Source organism: Meleagris gallopavo, chromosome 6 (assembly GCF_000146605.3).
Source record: "Meleagris gallopavo isolate NT-WF06-2002-E0010 breed Aviagen turkey brand Nicholas breeding stock chromosome 6, Turkey_5.1, whole genome shotgun sequence".
NCBI lineage: Eukaryota > Metazoa > Chordata > Aves > Galliformes > Phasianidae > Meleagris > Meleagris gallopavo.
The window spans coordinates 45,231,248-45,255,207 of NC_015016.2; the positions used below are offsets into that span (position 1 = coordinate 45,231,248).

Consider the following 23,960-nt stretch of genomic DNA (forward strand, 5'->3'; position numbering starts at 1 on the left):
AAAAAAAATCGAGAACTTATTAAAAAGAAAAGAATAGCAGAAAGAATAATTGTTTCCCAAAAAGAATCCCTAGCATTTGATGGCGTCAAAGGTCAGCTACTAGACAGAAAACTCGGTGACAAGTTTAAATGAACATTGTGCCTGAACATTGAGATGGAATCACAGGCTTTCCTTCAGGTGTAATAACACCTGGCACAAAGTAAGACTTGTATCTCATAGAAGTGACTTAGGCTTCAGGGCAACTCTGTGAGAATGCACCTATGTAAATCTGGCTCTGCTCTGAACAAAATGTCCTTCACTCTTTCCTGAGCTGGCAGCTGCCCAGGCTCCAGATATACCCAAGCACAAATCTGCCCACTGAAGGGGCAGGGTCTGCCCTGTCTTCAAAGCCTCTCGTGGCACTTCAACTCCACAGACTTGTGTTTAAGGGCTCTCTAGGTCTTGATAGGTAGTTTTCTGTTGTTTCATAAGCATCGCTTCCTGATGATAGTAAAGAGAAAAGGATTGTCTTTTTTTCTTTTGCTTGTTTTTTCAATTTCATCTGTTTAGAGCTGAACATAAATGCTCACCACTTCCAACATTCTGTTGTGTAATTAAGGCTACTTCGCCCTCCTTGTCAGTGGGAGCAATTTCATACAGTATTTATGTTGACTGCAGCGTTGCTTTATACGCACTGCATCCAATGAAACTGTGTTCAGCACCTGCACTACAGTAGAACAACATTCGTCCCGTTCAAAGCTGTTCCCCTCGTGCACTTATCTACACAGGATATTGTCTGGAAAACTAGAGGTAAAAAGAAGCCCAGATAGCCAAGGCTGAGGTGGCTGCAGAGGCTTCTTGGTGCAGTGAGGCCTGCGCTCTGCTGCCGATGTGCCGATCACCCGGCTCAGCCTGGCTGCAGCTGAGGGAGCCTTGTTAGTTCCATGTATAGATTTCGTTTAAGGGTTTTCCCCTTGACGACCTATCTGTGGTACAATGGCAGTTATTAGGGCACCCACAGGAGAATCACAGTGGACGTGCTTCAAGCTGCAGTCTACGGCTGTTAGTTCTTTAATTAACCTTGGGTTATGGGGAGATGCTAGAAAAGGCTCCATATGCCTCCAGAGATAGATAAGTAGGGTTTCTTCAGATAAAACCACCCCTTCCTAAAAACAAAGTAGAGAAATTTTCACTGAACATTTTTCCCCTTTTATTATTGGAGCAAGGGACTGAAATGTGAATGAGGTTACCAGAATGCTCTCGCTCATAGGAGGTTAAGGAAAGAACCTTTTCAAACCCTCAGTAAAAACTGCAGCCCTGTTTGTGCTAAGCTGCAAGGAGTTCATAGCATATATATTTGTTTTCCAGCTGCAACATCTTGGCTGAGTTACTGACAAAGGAGTGAGACTGTTTTGGTTTTTATTAGGACAAAAATGGTAGTTGTAATCTTGGTATCTGTAAGGTGTATTCTTTTGAATTCTTTTGAGACTGAAGTGAAAGGTAGGCAGAAGAACCTTCTCTACACAGCAAGGTCTTTTCTTTGGGTAGACAAGAGGCGAGTTGCTCTACCATCAGGTCCAACAGGATGTATTTTTTAAAGCTTCAGGTTGTGAAATGTTTCTGGTAGAGTTCCCTGTGAAAGGTCTGAATGTATAAAAGTTTCACACACATCCTTCAGAGATGCACAGACTGCTCCGATGAATTGGCTTTGTGTGTGTTCTTCAGGTGAGAGTCTACTGAGTGAGGGCTTCTGTTCTCTCATTTCATAAGCTTTGTAAGTGGATTTTACTCTTGACTCTCTATACATATATCATATGTTCTGCTTACAGTCCTAGGATGCTTATATTTCAGCATCTCTTTCTTTGTATCACAATATTTCTTCATCAAGTGCTCTCCTACCCCTAAACTTTTTAGTTTTTTTTCTTTATGCCTAGAAGTAAATAATCAAAATCTTCCCCATCACTGTTCTGTCCCTTTGCAAGTGTTTTATCACATCTTTTGAAACCTTTCAGAAGGGGGGGCATGCTCAAAAAACGGTTTGAAATGAGTGGTTTATTTTCCTCAAACATTTTTATCCACCATGACAAATAAATTTAAAGAAACATGTGGAAGCCCTCTTTTGCCATTGTATGGGGCTGCTGAATCATGAACTGAACCTCTGATTGATCACCTGAGGCGAGCAATGAGTCAGCCATGGGAGCACAGTGAAGGCAATTCACCTGTGCTGCAGGAAGGGGTGGAGCCTGGCTGCACCTCTCCTACACCCATTTAAGAGCTGACTGCCAGTAGGGAAGGATCTCTTCTGGAGATCCACTCTACCAGAGTTTCTCTCGTGAGCCCAGGTTACAGTGTGTGTACCTATCATTTCTGTTTCCTGCTTTGGTGTAATAACATCACAGCCAAGCTTTCTGTTATACCTTAACATCTGTATATTTGTTAATTGTACACCGCTATACCATAACATCAGTATATTCATTAATTGTACAGCCATTCAAAACTGAATTGCCTTTCTCTGCCTCACGCTGCACTGCATTTAAAATCACTGGCCAAGAGACTTTAAGAGTCCTTTCAGAAACTTTGGGGCCATGAAGCCATCACTCTCCTAAAGGAGCCAAGGAGTCCTTCCTTTGCTAGCATCCAGATGAGTACACGCAGGCTGGTTCTGGTGACTTCCCAGCTCCCCCAGCCTTTTATCCCAGCTGGATGTAGATCTAATAAATAATTTTAAGGGAGGTTATATTCTGAGAAGCCGGAGACGTAATATATATATATGTCCTAGCAAGGGACGAAATGCAAAGAGGAGTGTGATATGTGTACTTTTGGGGGCACACCAACCACTAAGTCATCTACAAGACAAGGGAGTTAATGTTTGTTTTTTTAAAATCTTTGCATGTTTGTTGTTCCCAGTCTCTCTATAAATACAATCTTCTAGTGTGTGAAAAGCTGTGAGTCAAAATTTTCATGTTATGGGATATTTCAAATATATCAGGCTTAGGGTGTCCAAATTTGGCTTAATTTTCACAAAACATGCAAAACATGAAGCTTTTGTGTGTACGTTAAGGTTAGCCACTCAACGCAGTGGTTATTTAGTCTTTTGTCCATGAGCATATGCAATATCGTGTAATACCAAGTGAGTTGGTTCTTGCAAGTGTTTATCTTAGGAACCAGTGGCTAAATCAAGACAGAAATGGTAAATGCCAATTTTGTTCAGCCAAGGGAAATTACTGAGCAAAGCCCCTGCCCTACTTTCCTACACCCCCAAACATTTCTTCTAAAAACAAAAGGACAGTCCTTCCCTTAGTGCCTCGTTGATAATGCAGGTAAAGACATGTCACTGACCTTGTTTAATGCATTTATTTTGACAGACAAATTTTGGTATTGTCGACTTTCACCTAATCACAAGGTCTTGCACTATGGAGACTTGGAAGAAAGTCCCCAGGGAGAAGTACCCCATGATTCCTTGCAAGATAAACGTAAGTTATGCCACAAGGATTGTGCTGCTTTTGCTTCTTTCAAGCTAGTTCCTCTTTATAACATGTAATGTTTTCTTCTTAATACAGGACATTATCAGCAGTTCTTTTATGGAGATAGAGAGCAGAGAACATTTCCTCATGCCTTCAAATACTGCTGTCCTAGTTCTGGCAAGCATATATGAGGACTGAGCTCAGCTTTCCAATGAGCTTGTAATTTCATTCAATTTGGAAATGTCGTGCATTTCATGGAGAGGAACACAGTTTATTTTCATTCCTTGTCTAACTGCAGATGTCACATTAAAATAGTTTGGCATATTCAGAAGCGCATCCTGTCCATGGAGACAGCTGTTTCTTCTGTTGCAAACAACCTAGTGACTGGCTGAAAAATTAGAGGTCTTTTTCATTATCATAACAAGTGGGTTTAAAGACAACACCTTGCTTTGAACACTGTTAAAAAGACTCCACATTACTTTGTTGGGAGTGGACATGCTTTTGTGACAGCCTCTACCAGTAGATTTCTTGGGATGTTTTGTAGAGACTAAAGTCATTTTGGAGCCCTTCAGAAAATAATGCTCTCTCGAAAATTTATCCTTAGTCCTTCAACATAACTTGTAGAGGTTTAACCTGGAGTTCTGGGAAAGTATTTTTGAAGTCTGAGACAATGACTGGTATAGTTCCATCACCAGAAAATGATAACAAAAAAAATATATATATTGAATAAGTAATCATTGCTTTTTATTCCTGTCTGAACTGCCATAAGTAATAAATACCATTCCTGTCATCATTAAATCAGACCAGCTTGTAGAAGAATTCAGGTTGGTAGTTCTATTTCTACTGTGGAATAACAAAAATAATAATTTTTGTAGATGCTAGAAGTTTCTTCAGCCTGAAAATTGAGAAAGAAGAAAATCAGTGATTTAAACTTTTCTTTGTATTGGGAAAACAAAGACTTGTTTCTCTTTTCTGATCCCCAACCTATCTGCAGGCTGTACCTTTTAAAATTTTTAAGTGCTCCCAAACTTAGGCTGTGAGAGAAAGAAGAACCTGTCTGATGTTGAAGCCCTGTCACTTCATAGTCACGTTCACTTCTTTTCAGTACCTTCAGAATGCCTCAGGCTCTTACTGCAGTCCTGGCAGAATGTAGGACAGGGTCTCATATTGCTACATTGGCACTGCAAGGTGCTGTTTTACTGGGCAAGGCTTGGAGAAATAGCTCTTGAAAATTACTGTAGCATCAGAATGACAGAAAAAGAGTGAAGGTCACACTTGAATTGAAGGCGCAGTTACTGGACCAGCAGTTCTCAGATTTGTTTGCTTTGAGCATATTTCCACAGTGAAAACCCCAACCCTGACTACAGGCTTCACTTTACGTTTGTGTTTCCTGCAGGCTCTTGAGCCTCTATGGGAATGCCATTATCATGTTGGGACAGCAGATTTAAAGACTATGAAGAATGTAAGATTTATCATTGTGCCTCCCTGCTAGAGTTTGATAAAAGAGAGTTGGGAATATTACAAGATGTAAGATTACAAAGCATCATTATTATTCTAAGCATGTCGAGCCAAACTGGATTGAGAATTTGGCAGAACATTTTCCAAAAATACTCAGGTGTTCTTTGGATACACTTGTAGTGAATTTTGGATTGTTAAGGTCTGAAGATGATGATTCAGATTGTCCTCCATGTACAAAATACAATGGCTTGCATCTCTGAGGAAGGATACACCTTTAGACCTTCTCGTTCTTCTCACTTTTCCTGATCATTTTAGGTTGTTAGGATTTGTGAACAGATCAAGAGATGAAAGAAAATAGGTGGATGAGAAGCTGGAGGGCTGAGAGAAATAACTGTTTTGTGTACTTCTTGCCAAGCTTGAATATCTTGTGTCTATTTCCAAAAATAAATGTTTTTTACTTAGAACTTTTCACTTCTGTGGGTGTCATCTCTCTCTTCAGGCTGGCAGGGTTAAACAAACTGCAGATTCCAGCTGGGACAGAAAGCAGCTGTCCTCTTTTTTGGGGCTTTATTTGTTGTGAGCATGCCACATCTGTGCTCACACCCTCCAGCATTTTGTAGTCAGCTTCTGATACCACTTCAAGTCTTCCAGGCTTTAATGTTGTTATGCTGTTCTATATATATGATGCTTTTCTGAGTTGCAGTGGTAATGGATAATTTATAGATTGTAGAAACTTTCTGTCACTCACTGTCCATACTGTATTGTGGAGTGTATAGATTCTTCATAATGTAATCATGATTGGAAAATTGAATTCCACTTGAAGCTTAGGGAAACGTATGTTTTAGTGACCTCACTAGATTTGCCCTGTGAATGTGTCTGGGTGACAGCAGTTTCCAAAACTTTTTCCTTACCTTTTTTTTTAATGATTTCTGATCATTTTTGTTTTTAAAGCAATTGGAATGGGTTATTATAAGCCTTGGTAGGTCCTCGTTCCTGTCAATACTTGAAGCAACTAAAATGCTGATGGCAGTTAGATAAAGAAATACGTATTTGTAAAATGCATGTAGGCATTAACAGGAGGGCAGCAGCATCGACAGAGATCAGGGATCCAATTCACTCGGCATCCTCTGCTTAGCAGAGACTTCACCCAGAGGCCCTGGAAAGAGTAATAGGACAGGCAGGCATATTACATTAGTAAGAGAGAAATCAGTATATGTTGTTAAGATATACAAATATACACAAAGCCTGTCCAGATGCAGATGCACATGTATATGAAATGCTCTTTCCCAGGGTAGCCTCAACAGGCAAGGAAAGACTCAGCTTTTTATCCACAGTGTGAAATCTTGTCAAGAATTGTTATAGCTGCTTCTACTTGTTTTATTACAGTTTTCTTTCTTAGAACAGGCTGGAAATGGCAAGGGGTGACAATTTTAACACATTAGTCTTGGCTCTTTTTGGACTCTGTAGCTTTTACACATCTTGGTTTTAACTCATTTTCTGGTTTTGTTTGTTCGTTTTTGTTGTTGCTTCTCGGATTTTTGCTTTAACGCAGTGCCAGTGGCAGATATAAAAGCTGTTGTGACTGGGAAAGACTGCCCTCACATGAAGGAGAAAGGAGCTCTTAAACAAAACAAGGTATGGCTCTCAAATTCATATGCATGCACACCCTGAGGAAAGCAAGACTGGTCAACCCAACCTTCCCTGAAGCAATAGATATTTTCCATTCCAACCTGACACCTTTCTGTGTATGCACACATGCTTTGTTTTCACCTCAGACCATTTGAGTTGAATAGTTAGGACAGCCTACTGTCCTTTACTCAGATTTCCTGACAGCTGTTCGTTGTCATATGCCCAGAGCACATTAGGGTAGTCTTTATTAGTGATGTTTTCCACTTCTAAAGCAAAGCAGTTCTGACTGCTGCTGCAAAGCATGGCAGCAATGGCTTTTGGTACCTATTCTTCTATTGTCTCTGACAAGTAACTGGGTTTGTTCCAGCTGTGTTCTCTGATGAGTTCACATTCATTGAACACCAGCACATCCAAAATTGCAATAAATGTCCGGCTGGTGATAACTTGAGGTCCATTCAGGTAGAAAAATAACTGCCAACCAGAGAATGTAAGGTAGGTGCTAGGCAATTAATGAGGTATAGAAGGATGTATTCAGCAGTGCATTTGGAAAAAAAAAATAGGAGACAGTGGTCAGCCTAAATTAGATTTATGCTACTCTAGCAGAATTTCAAAGTGAGCTGGCGCTAAGACTCAAGTTGTTCACTACCAGAGATTTGCACAGTTTTTGTTAGTAAGCATTGCCATCACAGTAAGAAGAAATTGAGTTACTAGCAAACTCTGACACCCTTGGAGGAGAAGGTCTTCATCCATATTGTATTACACATATTCATGAAGTTTCAATCAGATTTAACTGTCTGACTTGACAAGGAATCAGATCCCAGTGATGTTCAGTCTGACCCAGAACCACATCATGAAGTCTGGAAGCTGGGTCAGAATTTCAAGTACCTGTAAGTGAGGATGTTTGGAGCCAACAAGAGATTTTTATGGACAGAATTGTAAAGTTAAGAGTCCCTTCTTCAGCACCTTAAGAACAAAATGCATACATTCAGTGTTCAAATAAATAATGGAGAAAAGTTGAGAGGAAAGCTATAGAAAATGAAAAGGCACTGTAAAACCATGCCACACAATCATTGCAGCTTCATTACTGACTTTTCTTACCTTAACTATTGATGGAGATAGATACACAGAGCATCTCAATTATTCTGTGTTTCTCACAAATTCAAAGTGGTTTGTTAGGATACTGTCATTTCTTTTCAGCATTGAGTTTACATGGTGAGAAATGAAAAAAAGTCAAGCCATATGAGGAAAAAAAAAATCCCAAGAACATCTTTCCTTGTTGATTTTCTGAATCATGGCAAAAACACACACGTACACAATAGACTACATAGAACTCCTACCTCAATTTACAACTGAACCATCAAGAGTATTTGGCTGGGACATTTCTATGATGCATATAAAGTATTTTTAGTGTTTCCTTGTCTTAGCTCTCATACATCCTCACAAAAAGGAAAGGTAGAGCAATGAAAGCAGTGGGCGGCAGTGATGGAAATTTGTCATCTTTATGGAGCAGAAATGTCTCAATAGTGTTTAATGCTAAATAGCAATGCTGCAGATCAGTTTGTCCTCGGCTGTCAGCATTGCTCCATTTCCTCAGTAAAATTGCTTTGGATTAGTATAAAACTGTCTGAGGACATGAAGATCAGGAGATGATAGCACAGCTCCATCCGTAGCTGGAGAATTCAATTTCTGATCCAAGCAACAATGATCATTATGGGTTTTTTTTTACTATTTCTGATTGTTTTGTTTTATTTTGTTTTGCTTGGTTGTTTTCTGTTTTATTTTGGTTTATTTTCCTCTGGGAATCACATTGTCTTCCCAAACAAAACTGCACAATATTGCAACAACTTAATATTGCAGCATCATAGGAGTAACACATCATTGTTTACTGAGTACCAAACAGTGGATGGTGAGATGAAGAGGAAAAAGCCAAGCATAGAATGCAATTTGTCTGAGTTCACGGTATTAAATCTTTTACTTCCTGAATTTTTCCTGAATTGGTGATATATTTTTAAAGAGGACTTTTCAACCAGTGCATTCTTTTTGTGTGTAGTGTGTGTGTGTGTGTATGTATGTATATATGTATAAGGTGAATATATATATACACACATATCAACCACTATAATGTTTATTCATTGCCTGAAAGGAAAATTGAATGGCGGAATGCCACTGCTGTGAGCATAGCTGGAATTGGCAGAATGTCCATAGCAAAGGCTTCAGCATCTCATAATTTGCCGGCACATGGCTGTTATTCTTCCAGTGGGGCTATTTAGAAATAAATAAGAGATAAACTGAGTTGGAATTTGCATCTCATGAAGCTGGAACTACTTGATAGGACCATTGTTATTCATCTTAGTTGTGTTTTTAAATTGTAGTTAAAAGTCCTCCTTCCGAACTCTTGAGTAATATTAATTAATTTCAAGGAAATTAAATGTTCTACATTTTGCAGCAGTCAAAGCGAAGCATAAGAGAATAATTTGGATAAAATATTGCTGTGTATTTGTCAGCCTGTGTTTGCTGATGCAGTATCTTCAGACTTCGTGCCCATTTAGTGAGCAGAAATAATTCTGCAGATTTCCCTGTACTTCTGCAGCTTCCCTTTTATTTCATGTTGGTGAAAAAGTGCCCTGTCACAGCATATATATATTTATTTAGATATATTTATAATATATATATATATATTATATATAAATATATATATATATTTCTCTCAGGAGGAACTCCTGGGTCTGGCAAGTAACCTTTATTAAGTTTACTCAGCCTTTGCAAAGACACCAGCTTTGGTGGCAGAGTAGAGAGAGGTCATTCCAGCTGCATGGGATCACTCAACCACAGACCCTTTAAATATCTTTTTATCTAAATAGCATTTCTCCAGTTGGCCCAGGTAGCAGGAGAGAGAGGAAAGTTTTTTCCCCTTACAAGCAGCTAGGGAACGGCAAGTGTCTGAAATATGCAGGAGGGCAAGGAGTTAGGAGAGCCAAGGTACCAAGTTCAGCAGGTTGAAGTGAGGGAGAAATAAAGCAAAACAAGGAAGGAACAGATTTGAAGGAATGGGAGAGAGTTAAAATCAGAGAGCAAGAAGAAGTAGTGGAACAGGCTGGAGTAGAAAATGCCTTCGAAAGGAGTTGAAAAGTAGAATAGAAGATGGCAGAGAAAATCACAGATGGCTAGTAGAGACTACTGGTCCTCCTCCAGGAATTGCTGAATCCTCAAAATCACCTGTCCTTGATAGGAGCAGACCAAAGCCAGGTGGGTGTCTGACAAGTCAGACAGACCAACTACTGAGACCTCCATCAATATGGAAGACCAGATGGCAGCTCCAGCCTTAGGCTTCCACTCTTCTTGACTGTGCATGTTTGCTATGCACGAAATAGCAGAGATGCTGGAGCCTGGGAGCTGTAATTCCTGAGCTGTTGGTCTCTGGGGCAGCGAACAAAGAAGCCAAACCAGGGCAGCCAAACTTCTACTTTGCACATAAAAGGAAGTTTGGTGCCTTAAATTTAGTCCTCCTGTCTATCTGCTTAGGAGTGTCTAAATCTGTGGCTTGCTTTCGTGTTCCTCTCTCAGACAGGGCTTTTCTCTCCTTTTCCTTTTTTTGGGATGAACAAAACCTTCAATCCCTTGAAATTCTCCAGAGGACAAATGATCAGAAACCAGGCCAATAGAATTGTTGTTGACTTTCATGAACATGTGAGGAGATAATGCCAGCTTTGTGTGGGCAGCAGTAAATTTGTTTCCTTAATGAGGGATATCGCTCTTAATAAGGTGTGGCTTAGAGTCATGCCTAGCACACAGAATGGCTATGTGAGCCATGAGCAATTTGTTTGCTTAGCGTACCAACAGTAGGAGTAGCTGCAGCTCTCTTGGAGATTTAGCACAGACTTGTCTCCTGTGGCTTGGCAATACTGCAAATTGGACCTAATAACTATACTCAGGGAAATCAGCAGCATTTCCCATGAGATCCTGATCTCTGATCAGCAAAGATTATCCTTAATGATTACAAGTTTCTATGGTTCAGATGCTGCTCTTAATCACACAAACTCAAAAATAAAGTAACCCTTACTAAGATTCAAGGATGTGTGTCAGACCAGGAGATGAAGGTGGGAGTCTAGACCAACACACATGCTGCAGTCCCTGCAGTCAACTCCAATTTTAAAACTGATTGTAGCAAATTTAAGAAGCAGTACTGTTATTGCTGCTAGCAGCATAGGACCTGTTGTCAGCTGAGAATCAGCTGGTGATCACAGAATGGACAAGTTAGGAAAGGACCTCAAGGATCATGAATCTCCAACCCCCTGCCACATGCAGGGCCACCAACCTCCACGTTTAATGCTAGACCAGGCTGCCCAGGGCCCCATCCAACCTGGCCTTGAACACCTCCAGGGATGGGGCATGCACAGTCTCTCTGGGCAGCCTGTTCCAGCACCTCACCACTCTAATAATAAAGAACTTCCCCCTGACATCCAACCTAAATCTTCCCTCCCTCAACTTAAAACCATTTCTCCTTGTCTTGCAGTTATCAACGCTTTCAAAGAGTTGATTCCCCCCTGTTTGTAGGCTCCCTTTAGGTACTGAAAGGCTGCAGTGAGGTCACCCCACAGTCTTCTCCAGGCTGAACAAGCCCAGCTTCCCTCAGCTTGGCTTCACAGGGGAGGTGCTCCAGTCCCCTGATCGTCTTTGTGGCTCTCCTCTGGATCCTCTCCAACAGCTCCCTGTATTTCTTGTACTGGGGGCTCCAGACCTGGACAATGATCAACTTTATGAGGTTCAGGAAGCCAAGAGGCAAAAAGAACAGGATGTATGATACAGATCAAAGTAGTTCTGAGTCAGCATTCTCCCATTGTAGCCAGGTCTTTTTTTTCCACAAAGTTATTATTTACATATCAGCTAGCTTACAGGTTGAGAAATGGTTGTAGCAGCATTTATAGTGATGTGTGCAGTAACCATGATAACATCCTTGTATGCTCACTGTTGGCTAGTGAAAGATCATTATTTATTCACATTGATTGGGTTTCCCTGTAGGAACCCAGCTCCAGGTGGCCTGTAGGGAAGACTAGTGCTTAATGAATTCACTTTATCACCTATGAAGCTACAGCTTCAATGCTGAGGAGAAAAAATTTGATTTTTTGTCCTCTCCCAAGATTCATTTGGGTCCTCACAACTAAGTAAGCCGGATAGTTCACTTTGCACCTGCAGATTCTGGTTCAGGTAAAGATTAAGTGACAGAAATCTTCTGGGAATTAATAATTTCACAGATTTCCAAGTGCATTTTTATGGGTTGTGTTGATTTCAGTCCTCAGTGAATGAGGAGTAGTCAGCAGTGAGTTAATTTTACCTGAAGCATCTGTGTTGGAGTTCCTGCTGTGCCAATCTCTTGCAATGGTTTGGTACTGCTGTGGCTTTGGCCAGGCCAGGGGAGTGCCATAGCCTATTTTCCCATTTGTATGAGTGAGTAAGAAAGACCTACATGTATGAATGCCTCTTTTAGAACATTAACGTATGTTTCTTTGTCTTTTTTTCAGGAAGTCCTAGAGCTTGCGTTCTCTATATTGTATGACTCAAGTGGCCAGCTGAATTTCATTGCTCCAGACAAGCACGAGGTGAGTCAAATTCAGAGCACAGAAGCTTCTTTGAAGCCCTCTCAGTTCCTCAGCTTTTTAAGAACATAGGAATGGTCACCCTATTACAGAGTACAGATCCGTCTGAACCTGTGTCATGTCCCACAACAAACTGAAAGCACAGAGATTAGTATGGGAGTAAGACCTGCAGTTTTCTTCTGTATCCTGAACTGTGTGTTTTGCATTTGTGTGTCACAGAGCACCATGGGGGACAAAATCCAGGACAATATTTCTAAGACCTACTGAAATGAAAACTATAAGTAAGGGAAAGAAGGGAGTTTGGGAAAACGTCACAGTTTCACAGACCTGGCTCACCATTTTCTGGTGCAGTAAAGATTTTTCTTTCTCTGGTCTGTGTTAGACATTGAAACACTTGGCTATGCATTCTATTTTGTGAACTTTAATTCAACATCAATGATTTGTACAGCCAAACTGTTCATGAATCACTGCTGTCCTCAGCTCGTCTTGACCGTGCCTGTATAATCAAGGGCGGTTATACAAACACAGGGTCTCAATTTTATGTTTTCCAGAACAGCACATCCTCTTTTTTCTTGATTTCGTGCTTCTTGAAAGCATTTTATGACAGGTGATTATAGAAAGTCATTTGTTTTGCATCTCCATCAGTGGATACAACAGGGGCTTGCAGTTGGTCTCACTTTTGTAAGAAGTGAAAATAACAACAGCAAGGCACGATGATGGTCTTCTCCCTGCTTCTTTCCCTTAGTTGATAACAGAAGGAATTGACAGTATTGTTGCCTTTTGAGAGATGATGGAATTTATTTACGTAATTATGTGGAAGCATCACAAGTGATTCCCTCAAAGAACTTGGAATTTTCAAATAAAAATTTAGCTGAGAAATATTGCTGGTAAATCTTCATCCACGAGCAGCAGGATCCCAGGCACAATGTGCCACTAGAGCTGTTGGTCCAAATCAAACATGATTGTCTTCATCCACTGAACTGGACCTATGTTAGGTACTTTCTGATATGAATTCTCCAGAAATTGAATTCTAGTCTGTTTCAGCTCATAAAAGCAAATAGTCATGAAAGTCAACAGATTTTTCAGTTACTTCTGTTGCAAATATAGCCCAAGTGTATTTTAATGGCCTGAATGTTCAAAAACTGCTACTGTACCACACTGGCTGATGCTAGCATTGAGGTGCTCTGGTGATTGTGTTAAAACACCTCTATTATCTTTATATCTCTTTTTGATCTTATGCAGCTTCTTTGAAGCAAAAATAATATGCTCAAAAAGGGGCCAGAGGCAACAATCTCTGCTGCTATTTGATAGTTCCCACATGAACATTTTCAAAAGGGCATCTCCCTTCTTCTGTACTTTTTCTTGAATTACAGAGGAATGAGTTATGGTTAGAGTGAATAGTGCAGGTGTACAGAGGAAGCACCCATATGGAAAGGCAGATAAGTTGTTTTGTACCTCATGATTCTTCATCCAAGTAACTGAGGTGATTGCTGATAAAAATGCTGATTTAGCAACATTGTCAGCTAGGGAGATTTCACAGGTGGCACCTCAAGATTTGGACAGCACAGATTTGTGTAAAGTGCCAGAAATGATGTTAGTGCCTGAGAATTTCAGGTCAGATTTAGAGAGCTTTTTTTCTGCAGTCTTTTTGACTCTAGAGAGAGCTTTGGATGTGGGAATCTAGTGTGTCCTAAAAACAACTGGGTTGATAGGATAATACAAGTTATAAGGGACCTTGAAAGGTCCTCAGTTTAACCTCTTGCTCAAAGTATGTCAGCAGTGAGCTCAGACCAGATTGCTTGGGGCTGTATCCAGATGGATCTGGAAAACCTTCAGAGATGGAGCCTGTGCAATCTTTCTCATTGTCTGGCTCCACTGCTTGACTCCTAAGGGATTTTTTTTTTTTTTTTTAATAAAATCTCACTACAGAACCAATGTCATTGAGATTTGGACCTCTTTCTTGCACACTTAAGTATGGCAATACCCTTAGCCATCTGTTGGAGCTTACTCTAGCCAGAGGATTCAGCATTGAGAGATCACTTCATCGTATTTGTTTTTCATTGGAATACTAATAGCTGGCTTCAACTACATAGCAAGAAGATGGATTAATCTTATCCTTGATTTTTGACAGAGAAACTGATGACTTAGGCTATAATTAGGTTTCTCTGGAATTTTATGAAAATAAATCTGTAGTAAATTAATTTTTCAGTGGCTCTTATTCTGTTTTGAATATAAAAAAAGAAAAAAGCAATTGAATGAATACCTCTGTTTTTCTACCTTCTCATTAGGATTTCTCTCTGCTCAAAATGTGTGGTTTAATTAGAGACACTTGCCAATATGGAGATTAGAGAGGAATCCCCTTTTCCAGGCCATTGCACTCATTTGAATTCTGGCCAGAATTCAGTTTCTGTGGGCCCTGAATGAGTTATATCTGGAACAGAATCACAATTCTGCTTTCTGGATCACTGGTATTCCTCCACAGAGAAAGTCCTGGCCATACTCACTGAGCAAGTGATGGATGATCTACGTCAGTTGCTGCATCTGTTGAATGGATGCTCTGCACTTCTGTAACTTGAGCAGGGCCCTTTGCCTTTCTGTTCCTTTCCTAAAAGTGCATGCTAGGAAAATTTTCCCAAAGAAAGATTTCAAGTTGGTCATTAAAAAAAAAATTGTAGTATGTTAAAAATAATTACAAGTCTAGGGTAGCTTTTTTTCTTCTCTTGATATTCTTCATGCTCTCCACAGTAGTTGCATGCTTTACAAGTCTTCAGTGGCACTCTCTGAGAGCTTAGAATAAGTAGGGAAATTGTTTCCTTGGTACTTGTTAGCAGGACAGCCTGAACCCTCATGTCTCTTCTATGTAGCTGATCTGTACTCTCAAGTCTCTTTTGTACAGCTAATCATATTAAAGCTGCAGCTTGGCTTACCAATACCCTGAGTGAATTTCTAGCTCTGGTGCTCTTGTGGTACTGACTTAAATGGGTCGGATTTCACTTTGGTTGTTGAAGTGTATTAACCATCCTATTTGAAAAACATGCCCTTTTTCTGGATGAAGACATGCCCCAAGAGGGGGCTTTCTCTCCGTCTTTCTTTAAGATAATCTTCATTTCTGCTGTAGGATGAAGTCAACTGTGGCTATCTTTAGATTTGTCAATATCATGTAGCAAATGGTCAGCTAAATTTAAAATCCATTTTTTGGCGTGAAATCTAGCAGAAGTATTTGTAAGATAAAAATGTAGTTATGGTTGATTTAATTTTCTCCTGCAAACTAGGACACAAGTTCATGATTGAACTCCTTATTTTTAGACGATAGCATTTGAGCACTTCTGTTCATGGTTGAATAAATGGCCTGTAGTAATAAATGAAAGAGACTTATTTTGATATAAGTTGACTGTACATCACCAATCTCCCACGGGCTTGTTACGTATTTAAAATGGTTATTCAGCCAGTGTTTGTCTCAAGCTGTCAGCCATTGAGAAAGATAGCATCTTCTATTAGGAAAAAGCTAACAATATAGAGAGGGTTTTAGAGACAAGTTCAGCATTTGCAGCATTTAGAATGCAAAGCAGAGGTTAAATAGATTGATTGGTCAATGAGAGCATATTTCTGCACAGGTCTGTTGATACCACCTTGTTATGATTTGTTTTGCTATACATTAAACTGGGTAGTTTATAGAGGATTTCTTATGGAAAGAGTCAAGGGGATTTTGACTTTGGAAATCAACTGATTTAACTTCTTGGAAAAATAGAATAGTGTGGGCAAGAGGGGACCATAAAGATCATCTAATTCCAATTCCCAGTAGCCCTGCCACTGGCAGGGTTGCCACCCACTAGTTTTATTTGTCCAAAGCCCCATCCAAATTGGCCTTGAATGCCTCAACGAATGGGTCGTCCACAATTTAAGTGTCCTGGTAACAGAAATTTGATGTAAAAGAATCGTGCTCTGTAAGTACAGGGAAAAGGAGGAGGAGAAGGAGACATATCCAAATATTTCTTATCCTAGGTGAAGTTTCATTCTTTCTCACTTAGCTTTTAGGGAATATTCTACAAGAAGTTTGGAGCAGATATCTAACTGTCAAACCATCTAGAGGTTTTCATTTCTTCCTACTTTTAGAGTATTCTTTATTTTCTGAGCAGCTTATTGGAACATACCTTCTTCACGATATGAGGTAGTAAAATGAATCAACCTCATGTTAGGTCACTTAGTAAGTCCTGAGGGAGCAATAACCGTAGAAGACCAAACCAGAAAATCAGTCTGTATTCAGAAAGTCTATTAATGACAGTTTTTCTCTTTTCCCTGTGCAGTACTGTGTATGGACCGATGGGCTGAATGCCCTCCTTGGGAAAGATATGTTGAGTGATTTGACACGAAACGACTTAGATACGCTGCTCAGCATGGAGATAAAACTACGCCTCCTTGACTTGGAAAATATACAGATCCCAGATGCTCCTCCACCTATCCCAAAGGAGCCCAGCAACTATGACTTTGTTTATGACTGTAACTGAGGCTGCCACTGAAACTTGCTTCAAAACTGGAAATATTATAACTGGAGAGATATTAAAAAAAAGAAGAGTGTGTGAGAAAAACAGAAACCCACTTGTGCACCTTGGATTTTGGCTTTGGGGAGGGATGTAGAAACATTTGCATTCTTCCCCACTCCCTGCATCCTTTCCTTCCCCATTCTCATCTTCCCCATTGCTCATCCAAATCCACATTGCTTTAATTAACTTTTAATTGCAGGCCATTGGCCTTGCTTAAGGCAAAGACTGCCACTAAGAAGCACCCTCTCAAGGACTTTTTTTACATTTTTAATACTGGAATAGACATTCTTAACTGAAGGACAACGCTACCAAACCACATGCCTCTGGCAGCCACTTGTCAGAGCGGAGGCTCTAACTGGAAGGAGGAGGGAGGTAGGGAGAAGAAGCAGCTACTGTAAGCAGAAGATTTCCCCAGATACTCCCAAGAGTTTGTTCACAACTGAATTCAATGCAATGACAAAAACAAAAACAAACAAACAAAAAAAAAGTTAACTGCTTCCCAGTACTCGCACCGTTCATCGCTGTCATTCTCTCCACTGTCATCTCAGCTCTTGTCACTGGCCTTCACCCAACCGATCAGCTCTCAGAAAGGAAAGTCTGCAGGTTTTTGCTGTACCATATGCTGTGATGCCGCAACAGCTTTTAACTTCTTTTCCTCCCAGCTCTCAAATAGCCCTACACTAGCAGTCCACTAGCACAAACTGTTTATGAAGCCACTAGTGTGCCCTGTCCCTGTAGCATTCCCTAAGCCTCAACTGCCTCTAAAATTGGCTTGTTGCTACTCAGAGTTACTTTTATTTTCTTGGTCCAAAGTTCAACAGTAATTTCCACAAGTTAATTACAACTACCAGACATTTCGGTTTACATTGTTGTCATTGCTACAGTGTTAAAATTTGCAAGGATTTTCTTTTGTACGGGTTCTAATTTTATTTTATTTTTTATTTTGCCAGACAAATATATTTAATGAAAACTAATTTCATTGTGAGTACTTTTGGGAAACAATATTTTTACTTAATTTCCATTTGGAACACTTGCCCTGAGGGGAAACACCAATATTCCCTTCAACTTTGCTGTTGAATAAAGATCTGAGTTGTGATGATTCTTGGAACTTTGTTTTTCTTCTGAAATTGTCCTATATTCTGTATGGTTCCTAGTGGTTGTCAAGTGTTTGGTACAAAGAGAAGAGGGAAAGGCTGACCTTTTTCATCTGCACCTGATTTCATTTACTGGTTTGCTTGTGGTGACGAGGATGAGGTGAGTTCAGAGATACTCACTTGCTGCAGGTACACAAACCTTCCTGTGTTAAGGAGCCTTTCAGAAATCTGAAATCAAAGCACACTCGTGCTTATGATCAACTCAAAGCTGCAGCCTTAGTGTGTTTGCTGGAGTAACTGTTCCTCTACTTCCATTTTCTCTATGAAGAGTGTTTCTTGCTGCAAAGGACACATACTGGGGAAGACAGGAAGACTCTCCCTGTTTTTCTTCCGGGTAATTCATCAAGTTCAGTCTCTCTTAGTGCTGAGTCTAGATCTGGAGAAACCCACCAGCCCTCATAGCTGAAGACAATTTTTTATTTGTGTTCGTTCCTCTCCTGCTCAGATCCAGCCATAAATAGACTGTCAGGGGGTTTTATCAGAGCTTGGACTATGGAGAAACCTGGAGAGTGGCTCCAGTTTAAAGAGAAGATATTGGTTCAGGTGGCCTTTGTCCGTCAGGCTGTCTGGGACAAGCGTCCTGACTGAAATTACAGCAGGTGGGAAGAGAAGTCCCTCAGGTGAAATGAAACAGGAGTCAAGGAGAACATCAGGAGCAGAGCAGGAGAGTCCTAAAGAAGGACTTTCCTTCCCAAAGTGGTGTTTGCAGTGTTTCATGAATGCCTTGGTCCACTGGGAGACGCAAGTTGGTTTAGGTGATGATGGATGGTCACATAAAGAGTACAAAGTTAATATGGACTACGGCCTGAGAGAAAATTCAATATGAATGAGAATGAGCGATGTGTAGTGTAGGAAGTGGAAGTTCGAGTTACTTTATTCTGTGGAGTCTTTTAATACAGCAAAGGCAGTCAGGGGTCATGAATGAGTGGTTTGCAGGGATTTGGGGAGGGATCCTGGGGCTGGAGACAGAGGCAAGAACACATTTATTTGCCACACACTGATGCCTTCTGACTTCCTGAAGACCAGACTCAGAGCAAGGCAGAGAATCCAAGTGGTTTTATCAACCTTCTTGACTCATCTGGGTGAATTGGCTGTGCATAACCTGTGCATTGTTTATGGACTGCAGAGCTGCTTGTGAGTCATTGGCAAAAGAATGCCTTTGGCTTCTGGATTGACCAGCAGTCGCTGCTGCTCAGGGGCAATCCAACACGGAGATCTTAACAGGAGCACAGCTGTGTGAGTATTGGAGAGAGCAGCAAACAAAACCTTCCTTCTGAGGATGAATTGTGCAGGAGGAGGAGGTTACACTTGGCTCTCCCACAAAGGTGAGTGCCCCAAGCTGCAGGGATGCTAAATTTGTCCCCTTACGTGTCCTGCCTGTGCCATCAGAAAGAAGAGACTTGGGCTCCGTGCTGGTAGAATAGCCCGTGCAGCTATTTTAGCAACACTCCTACAGCAGTGCGACAAAGGGTCGTGGTGCAAACACGAATCCTGCCTCCACTTTCTAGAGCAGTCACACAGCTCGCTTCACCATTATGAAATTTAAAAAAACGTTTGGTGATGAACGAGCACCCTGCTGCTTCCCATTCATTTAAAAAACAAGAATTAAAATGGCAATTTCATTCGCTTGTGCTGTTGTGTGTTCTGAGAAAGCTTTTAAGGCTTTCCCTTCAAGAAGCTTCAGAAATAGAATTGCAGTTGAAGTTTTGTGTATAAATTCGAAACACTAAATGGGTAATTGCTTGTAAAAGCTATAAAGGGGAGAGAAAAAAAAAAACAATAAGCCTAATTTTAGCTCTTGTTTTTGAAATGACTTTCTCTTTGAAAGTTAATATATTCTTTACAAGAAAACATGAATCTGGAAAAATACATATCTTAAGTCAGCTGTTTGTCCTGCCTGGAAGACCAAGGAGAGGAGCAACAGTGCTGAGCAATCCTGCCCAGAAGAAAGCGATGTGTCATGGGAAGGTCTTTCTGTCATGGCTTACAGTTCTTCTTTTCTGAAGCAATTCTTTTTTTAGCACTTTAACATTACAGCCTGCAGAGAAAATAACATTCTCTTGCAGAGCAGCAAGTAGGTGATGACTGTTTTTGGGTTGCAAAACTACCATGCAAGATCTTGATTACTTTATTTGTGAAATCCTCCTGATGCCCTCTCCAGGATTGCATTCTGCCTGCCTGAGGCACTGTTATCAGCATCTTTCTCACATCAGTGCTCCCCAGTAACGAAGATGTGTTGCATGCACAGCCTTGGGTATGCGGTGGGACCCACTGCCTTCACACAGACTCTGACTGATGAAGGAAAGGGAGAACGACCCTTCACAGTGCTGAGGATAAAACCCTGCACACTGGAAAGTGTTCATATGATGTCGTCTTCCTCACAGCTTGCTGAACCAGGATAAGACGTGCTCAGTGCTCCTCACTGGATGATAATTATGGTTGAACATTGAACATCCACGTGGCTTCCTGATTAACAGAGCACTTAGGCTTATCCCTGTGCAGCAGGAGAGCTTTGATTTCAGACTGATGAGCAGCACCTAAATTTAGGTGTGTGCTGGCAGCCTGGCTGGATGAAGGCTTTGTGGAGAAAGGCAATTTTACCCATCTCTGAGCTTTCACTACACGCTCAGAGGCGATGCAGTAATGACTTTGCTGTGCCCTGTGTGATCGGACTGGTGCCACTGGTTACCTCGTGATGTTGAAGGAGACACTGCCTGGCTATTGAATAGCTCTGCAGCTGCTCCACACATCCTTGGGACTTAGGGAGAGGTAGAAGGGTTGAAAAGGATTCTCCTTTTGGCATGAAGTCAGGCTGAAGTGGTGTCAACGGAGTTGGGGCAGCACCACGTATAAAATGGATGTTGGCAGAGTGATGAATTTTTATTGCAAGGTGATTTCAAATTGCACGAGGGAGCACAGCCTCATGAGGGCAAGGTTAAAGAACTGGAGAGAGCTTCACACTCATTTAGTGACATATATTTACATTTTATTTCTCCTTCTTGCTGGGAGACTATGGATGTTTCTGGGGTACAGAGATGCTCTGGTGGTGCTCAGCTTGCAGGGACACAGGCAGAACCTAGGCCATCCTTCCTTAGCCATCCTTCTGCAAGCAGAGAGATTGCTGTTGAAAACAGAGGAATTTTAAAAACTGATGTTTTTTTTTCCAACAGATAATTTCTTGGATATCCCACTCAAGTTGTTGTATAGGGATCTATAGCTTTTTTGGCTTTATGTGATCTTGCAACAGCCAAAAAAGTCTCCTCATGTTGGAAGTCTCACCCAAATGCTCTCCCATTCTTTTTACCACTTGTTATCAGTTATTTCCTATGAGACCTGACCCATGGGGCAGTCACAAAACCTGGGGACCCATTGCTGCTTTTCCCAACGGGATGCCAGTCTTGGTTCTGCCACCGGGCAGCAATGTGACGAGACACCAAAGATGCCTCGGCCAAGAAACAGAGGCAAGGGCAGACTTTCCTTCCTGCAGCATGACATGTAAGAATGTGTCTCGAATGACTTTATTTCAATTGTCATTAGCAGGATCTGCAGCCTGATTGAGCGCCGCAGTTAAACTCTCCCTTGATGAAACCTCGTGAGTCTAATTTTAATCTTGTTTGCAGCCTGATGTTCAGCATAGTCTGGCTGTGTTCTGGGACTCCTTCGGCTGGTCATGAAGGGGAGGGAAGCTGCCTGTCTTTTGCTTAATAAGAGGCAACATTTGTTTCCCAAAGTACGTCCGTATTCTCTCAGTTTCCCTTGAAAAGTCTCAGATTTGATGTTCCCTCCCCACAAGGAGAGGACACTTGGTGACCTACAATGCCCCACCGGCAGGTCACACCAAATCAGGAGAAGTAACTTCAAAAATCTGCCAGACATCAAAAGCCAAATTTTCTGCAAATGCTTAAAATGAGGATACCAAGGGCACTGGTGGCTGCAGAGGGAGCAGCAGCAGGCTGTGCAGGTTGCTGACTGCCTGCAGCTTTGAAGGGCAAGGATAGCTCATCCCCACGGTTTGCCCAAGAGCTGGTTCCTTGCTCCCCACTCCCTCCCCAAAAGGCAACAGAACCAGGTGACTCTGCAAAACACGTGAGGGGTTCCTCTGCCAGCAGGATGACATCCAAGCAGAACCAGTAGGATTACTTCTGCTGTGCTTTTGTTCAACTGTGCTACACCCTCTGAAGTATTGCTCAACTCACAGTGTCCTCTGTCAGCCTTGGACCCATCCCTAGGCTCTGGGATTTCCCCCTCTGTCCCAGGCTCAGTGCTGTAACTTCTTACATCTCTCCACAATTACATCATAAATTGCCCACATGCAGACCAGCAAAGCCAACTTCCACATCAAAACACAACTCTCAGGCTTCTCTGGTTCCCCATGCGATTTAAACTCCACTCAAAGCTGAGGCTGAGGCATTGGAATGACCTTTCATTGCTTCTCTAGCATCCCACCAAGCTTTGTTTGCAGCCAAATGTTTTCCTTCAGCGAAAACCCTTCAAGAGTCCTCCACTCTCATCTTCCTGCCACCTTATGAATTTTTTCCCAACCTTCCATCTCTTCTCAAATGTAGCAGCTCCCAGAAGGATCCTCTCACATCCTCACATCCATCCCCTCAAAAACAGGCTCAAACCAACACATTTACAACTTGACAACACTGAGAGGGCATGGAAGAAAATCCGAGGCAGGGGCACCCTGATGGAGGCTGGTGGGGCTGTGCCAAGGGGAGGCTGGGGCTGTGCTGTTGCTTTGGGAAGTGAAATTGTAAAGCTGGAACTTGCTCCCCATGCTGCTTTTGGGCTGCTGGAGGTCATGGTTCTCTGTGGCAAAGTGCTAGTGTTTCAGTGCTTCCTTTAGTTCCAAGAGTCACATAACTGAAACAAAATATGAGTTTTTTTGGATTTTTTCACTTTCTGTTAGAAATTAAAGAACTGTGGGGCTTTGCTTTTTTTATTTCCTCTTCTTTTTTTGCAGAAAACAAGACAAATTGCAGAAGTCTTGGTACCTCCCCCACCAGAAATGCTGGCCTCTGCACAGCCAAACCTGCATTGCATGAGGAACACCATCCCACCTCATGCTGAGAGGAAAAGGAGCACACTGCAAAGCCATCCACAGTAAGTGCCATGGAATGAGTTGCATTATTTTCACCCAAATATTTCTTCTGGTAGAGCAATTTGATGAAGAAAGTAATCCAAGCCTCCCCCTGCCCTTGCTGTGCTGCCAGTTTTGCAGTACACAAAGGAGTGGCCATAGCCATGATTCAAAGCTGTGCTCATGGAGGGAAAAAATATACCAGCAAGCAGTGACTGCCTTCATTGCATGGTTTGATTTGGACCATACTCAAGTCTCTTTTTAATTCCCATACTTCAGGAGGCTTCTCAGTGAGACTTCTGAAGACAGGTCCCTGTGTTTGGACAACTAATCAAATGACGGGCACCACGAAGGTCACAGAATCAGAATCACCACCCTCTGAGTAAAGAATTTGCACCTAACATCTAACCTAAATCTCCACTCTAAAAGTCTATAGCCATCTCCCCTTGTCTTGACTCTACCAGACCATGTAAAAGTTTGCTCCCCCTTATAAGCTCCTGCTTATAAGTTCCCTCCAAGTACAGGAAAGGCAATGAGGCCACAGTGAGATCTCCCCGGAGCCTTCCCTTTCCCAGGCTAAAGAAGCCCAACTCACTCAGCCTTTCCTCGTAGGAGAGGTGCTCCATCCCTCTGATCACCTTTGGGGCCCTTCTCTACAGCCACTCCAACAGCTCCACACTCTTCCTGTACTGGGGATGGGGCTTTAACAAGGGCAGAGCAGAGAAGGACAATCCCCTCCCTCTCCCTGCTGGCCACCCTTCTTTTGGTACAGTGTAGGATACCACTAACTGCAAGAGCACCCCGCTGCTCATGTCCAGGATAAATCCCATCAGTTGTCACACACTGTGCCTTATTGCAGCACATCACCAGTGACAAATGTTGAGAGAAGTGCCCCAGCTCACTCCAGCACCGTGCTGTACCCCTACAGCAGCAGCCTCTGCCTCCAACCAGTAGCACAGCACTGGCTGCGGTTTGGCACAGGAGTTATTTGGGCACTTGGGGCGAGGATGCTGAATGTTCTCTTGCATCCTGACATGATGGGGATTTGAACCAGCCTG

At 41.7% G+C, this 23,960-nt stretch overlaps 1 protein-coding gene across 6 annotated transcripts in view; it reads left to right on the forward strand.

Moving 5' to 3' along the window:
* The window catches only part of ELMO1 (engulfment and cell motility 1), a 291,509-nt gene extending 273,736 nt beyond the window's left edge, over positions 1–17,773 (forward strand). For 3 of the 6 annotated variants that reach the window (XM_010713028.3, XM_010713030.3, XM_019616663.2), the window contains 4 exons: positions 3,345–3,452; positions 6,454–6,536; positions 12,050–12,127; positions 16,429–17,773. In XM_010713028.3, the coding sequence (XP_010711330.1) occupies positions 3,345–3,452; positions 6,454–6,536; positions 12,050–12,127; positions 16,429–16,629 (470 nt within the window). In that variant the 3' untranslated portion in view covers positions 16,630–17,773. The remainder of the gene's footprint in view (positions 1–3,344; positions 3,453–6,453; positions 6,537–12,049; positions 12,128–16,428) is intronic. The other 3 variants (XM_019616661.2, XM_010713029.3, XM_019616662.2) reach the window with 1 other exon arrangement.
* The last annotated feature ends 6,187 nt before the right edge of the window (positions 17,774–23,960 follow it).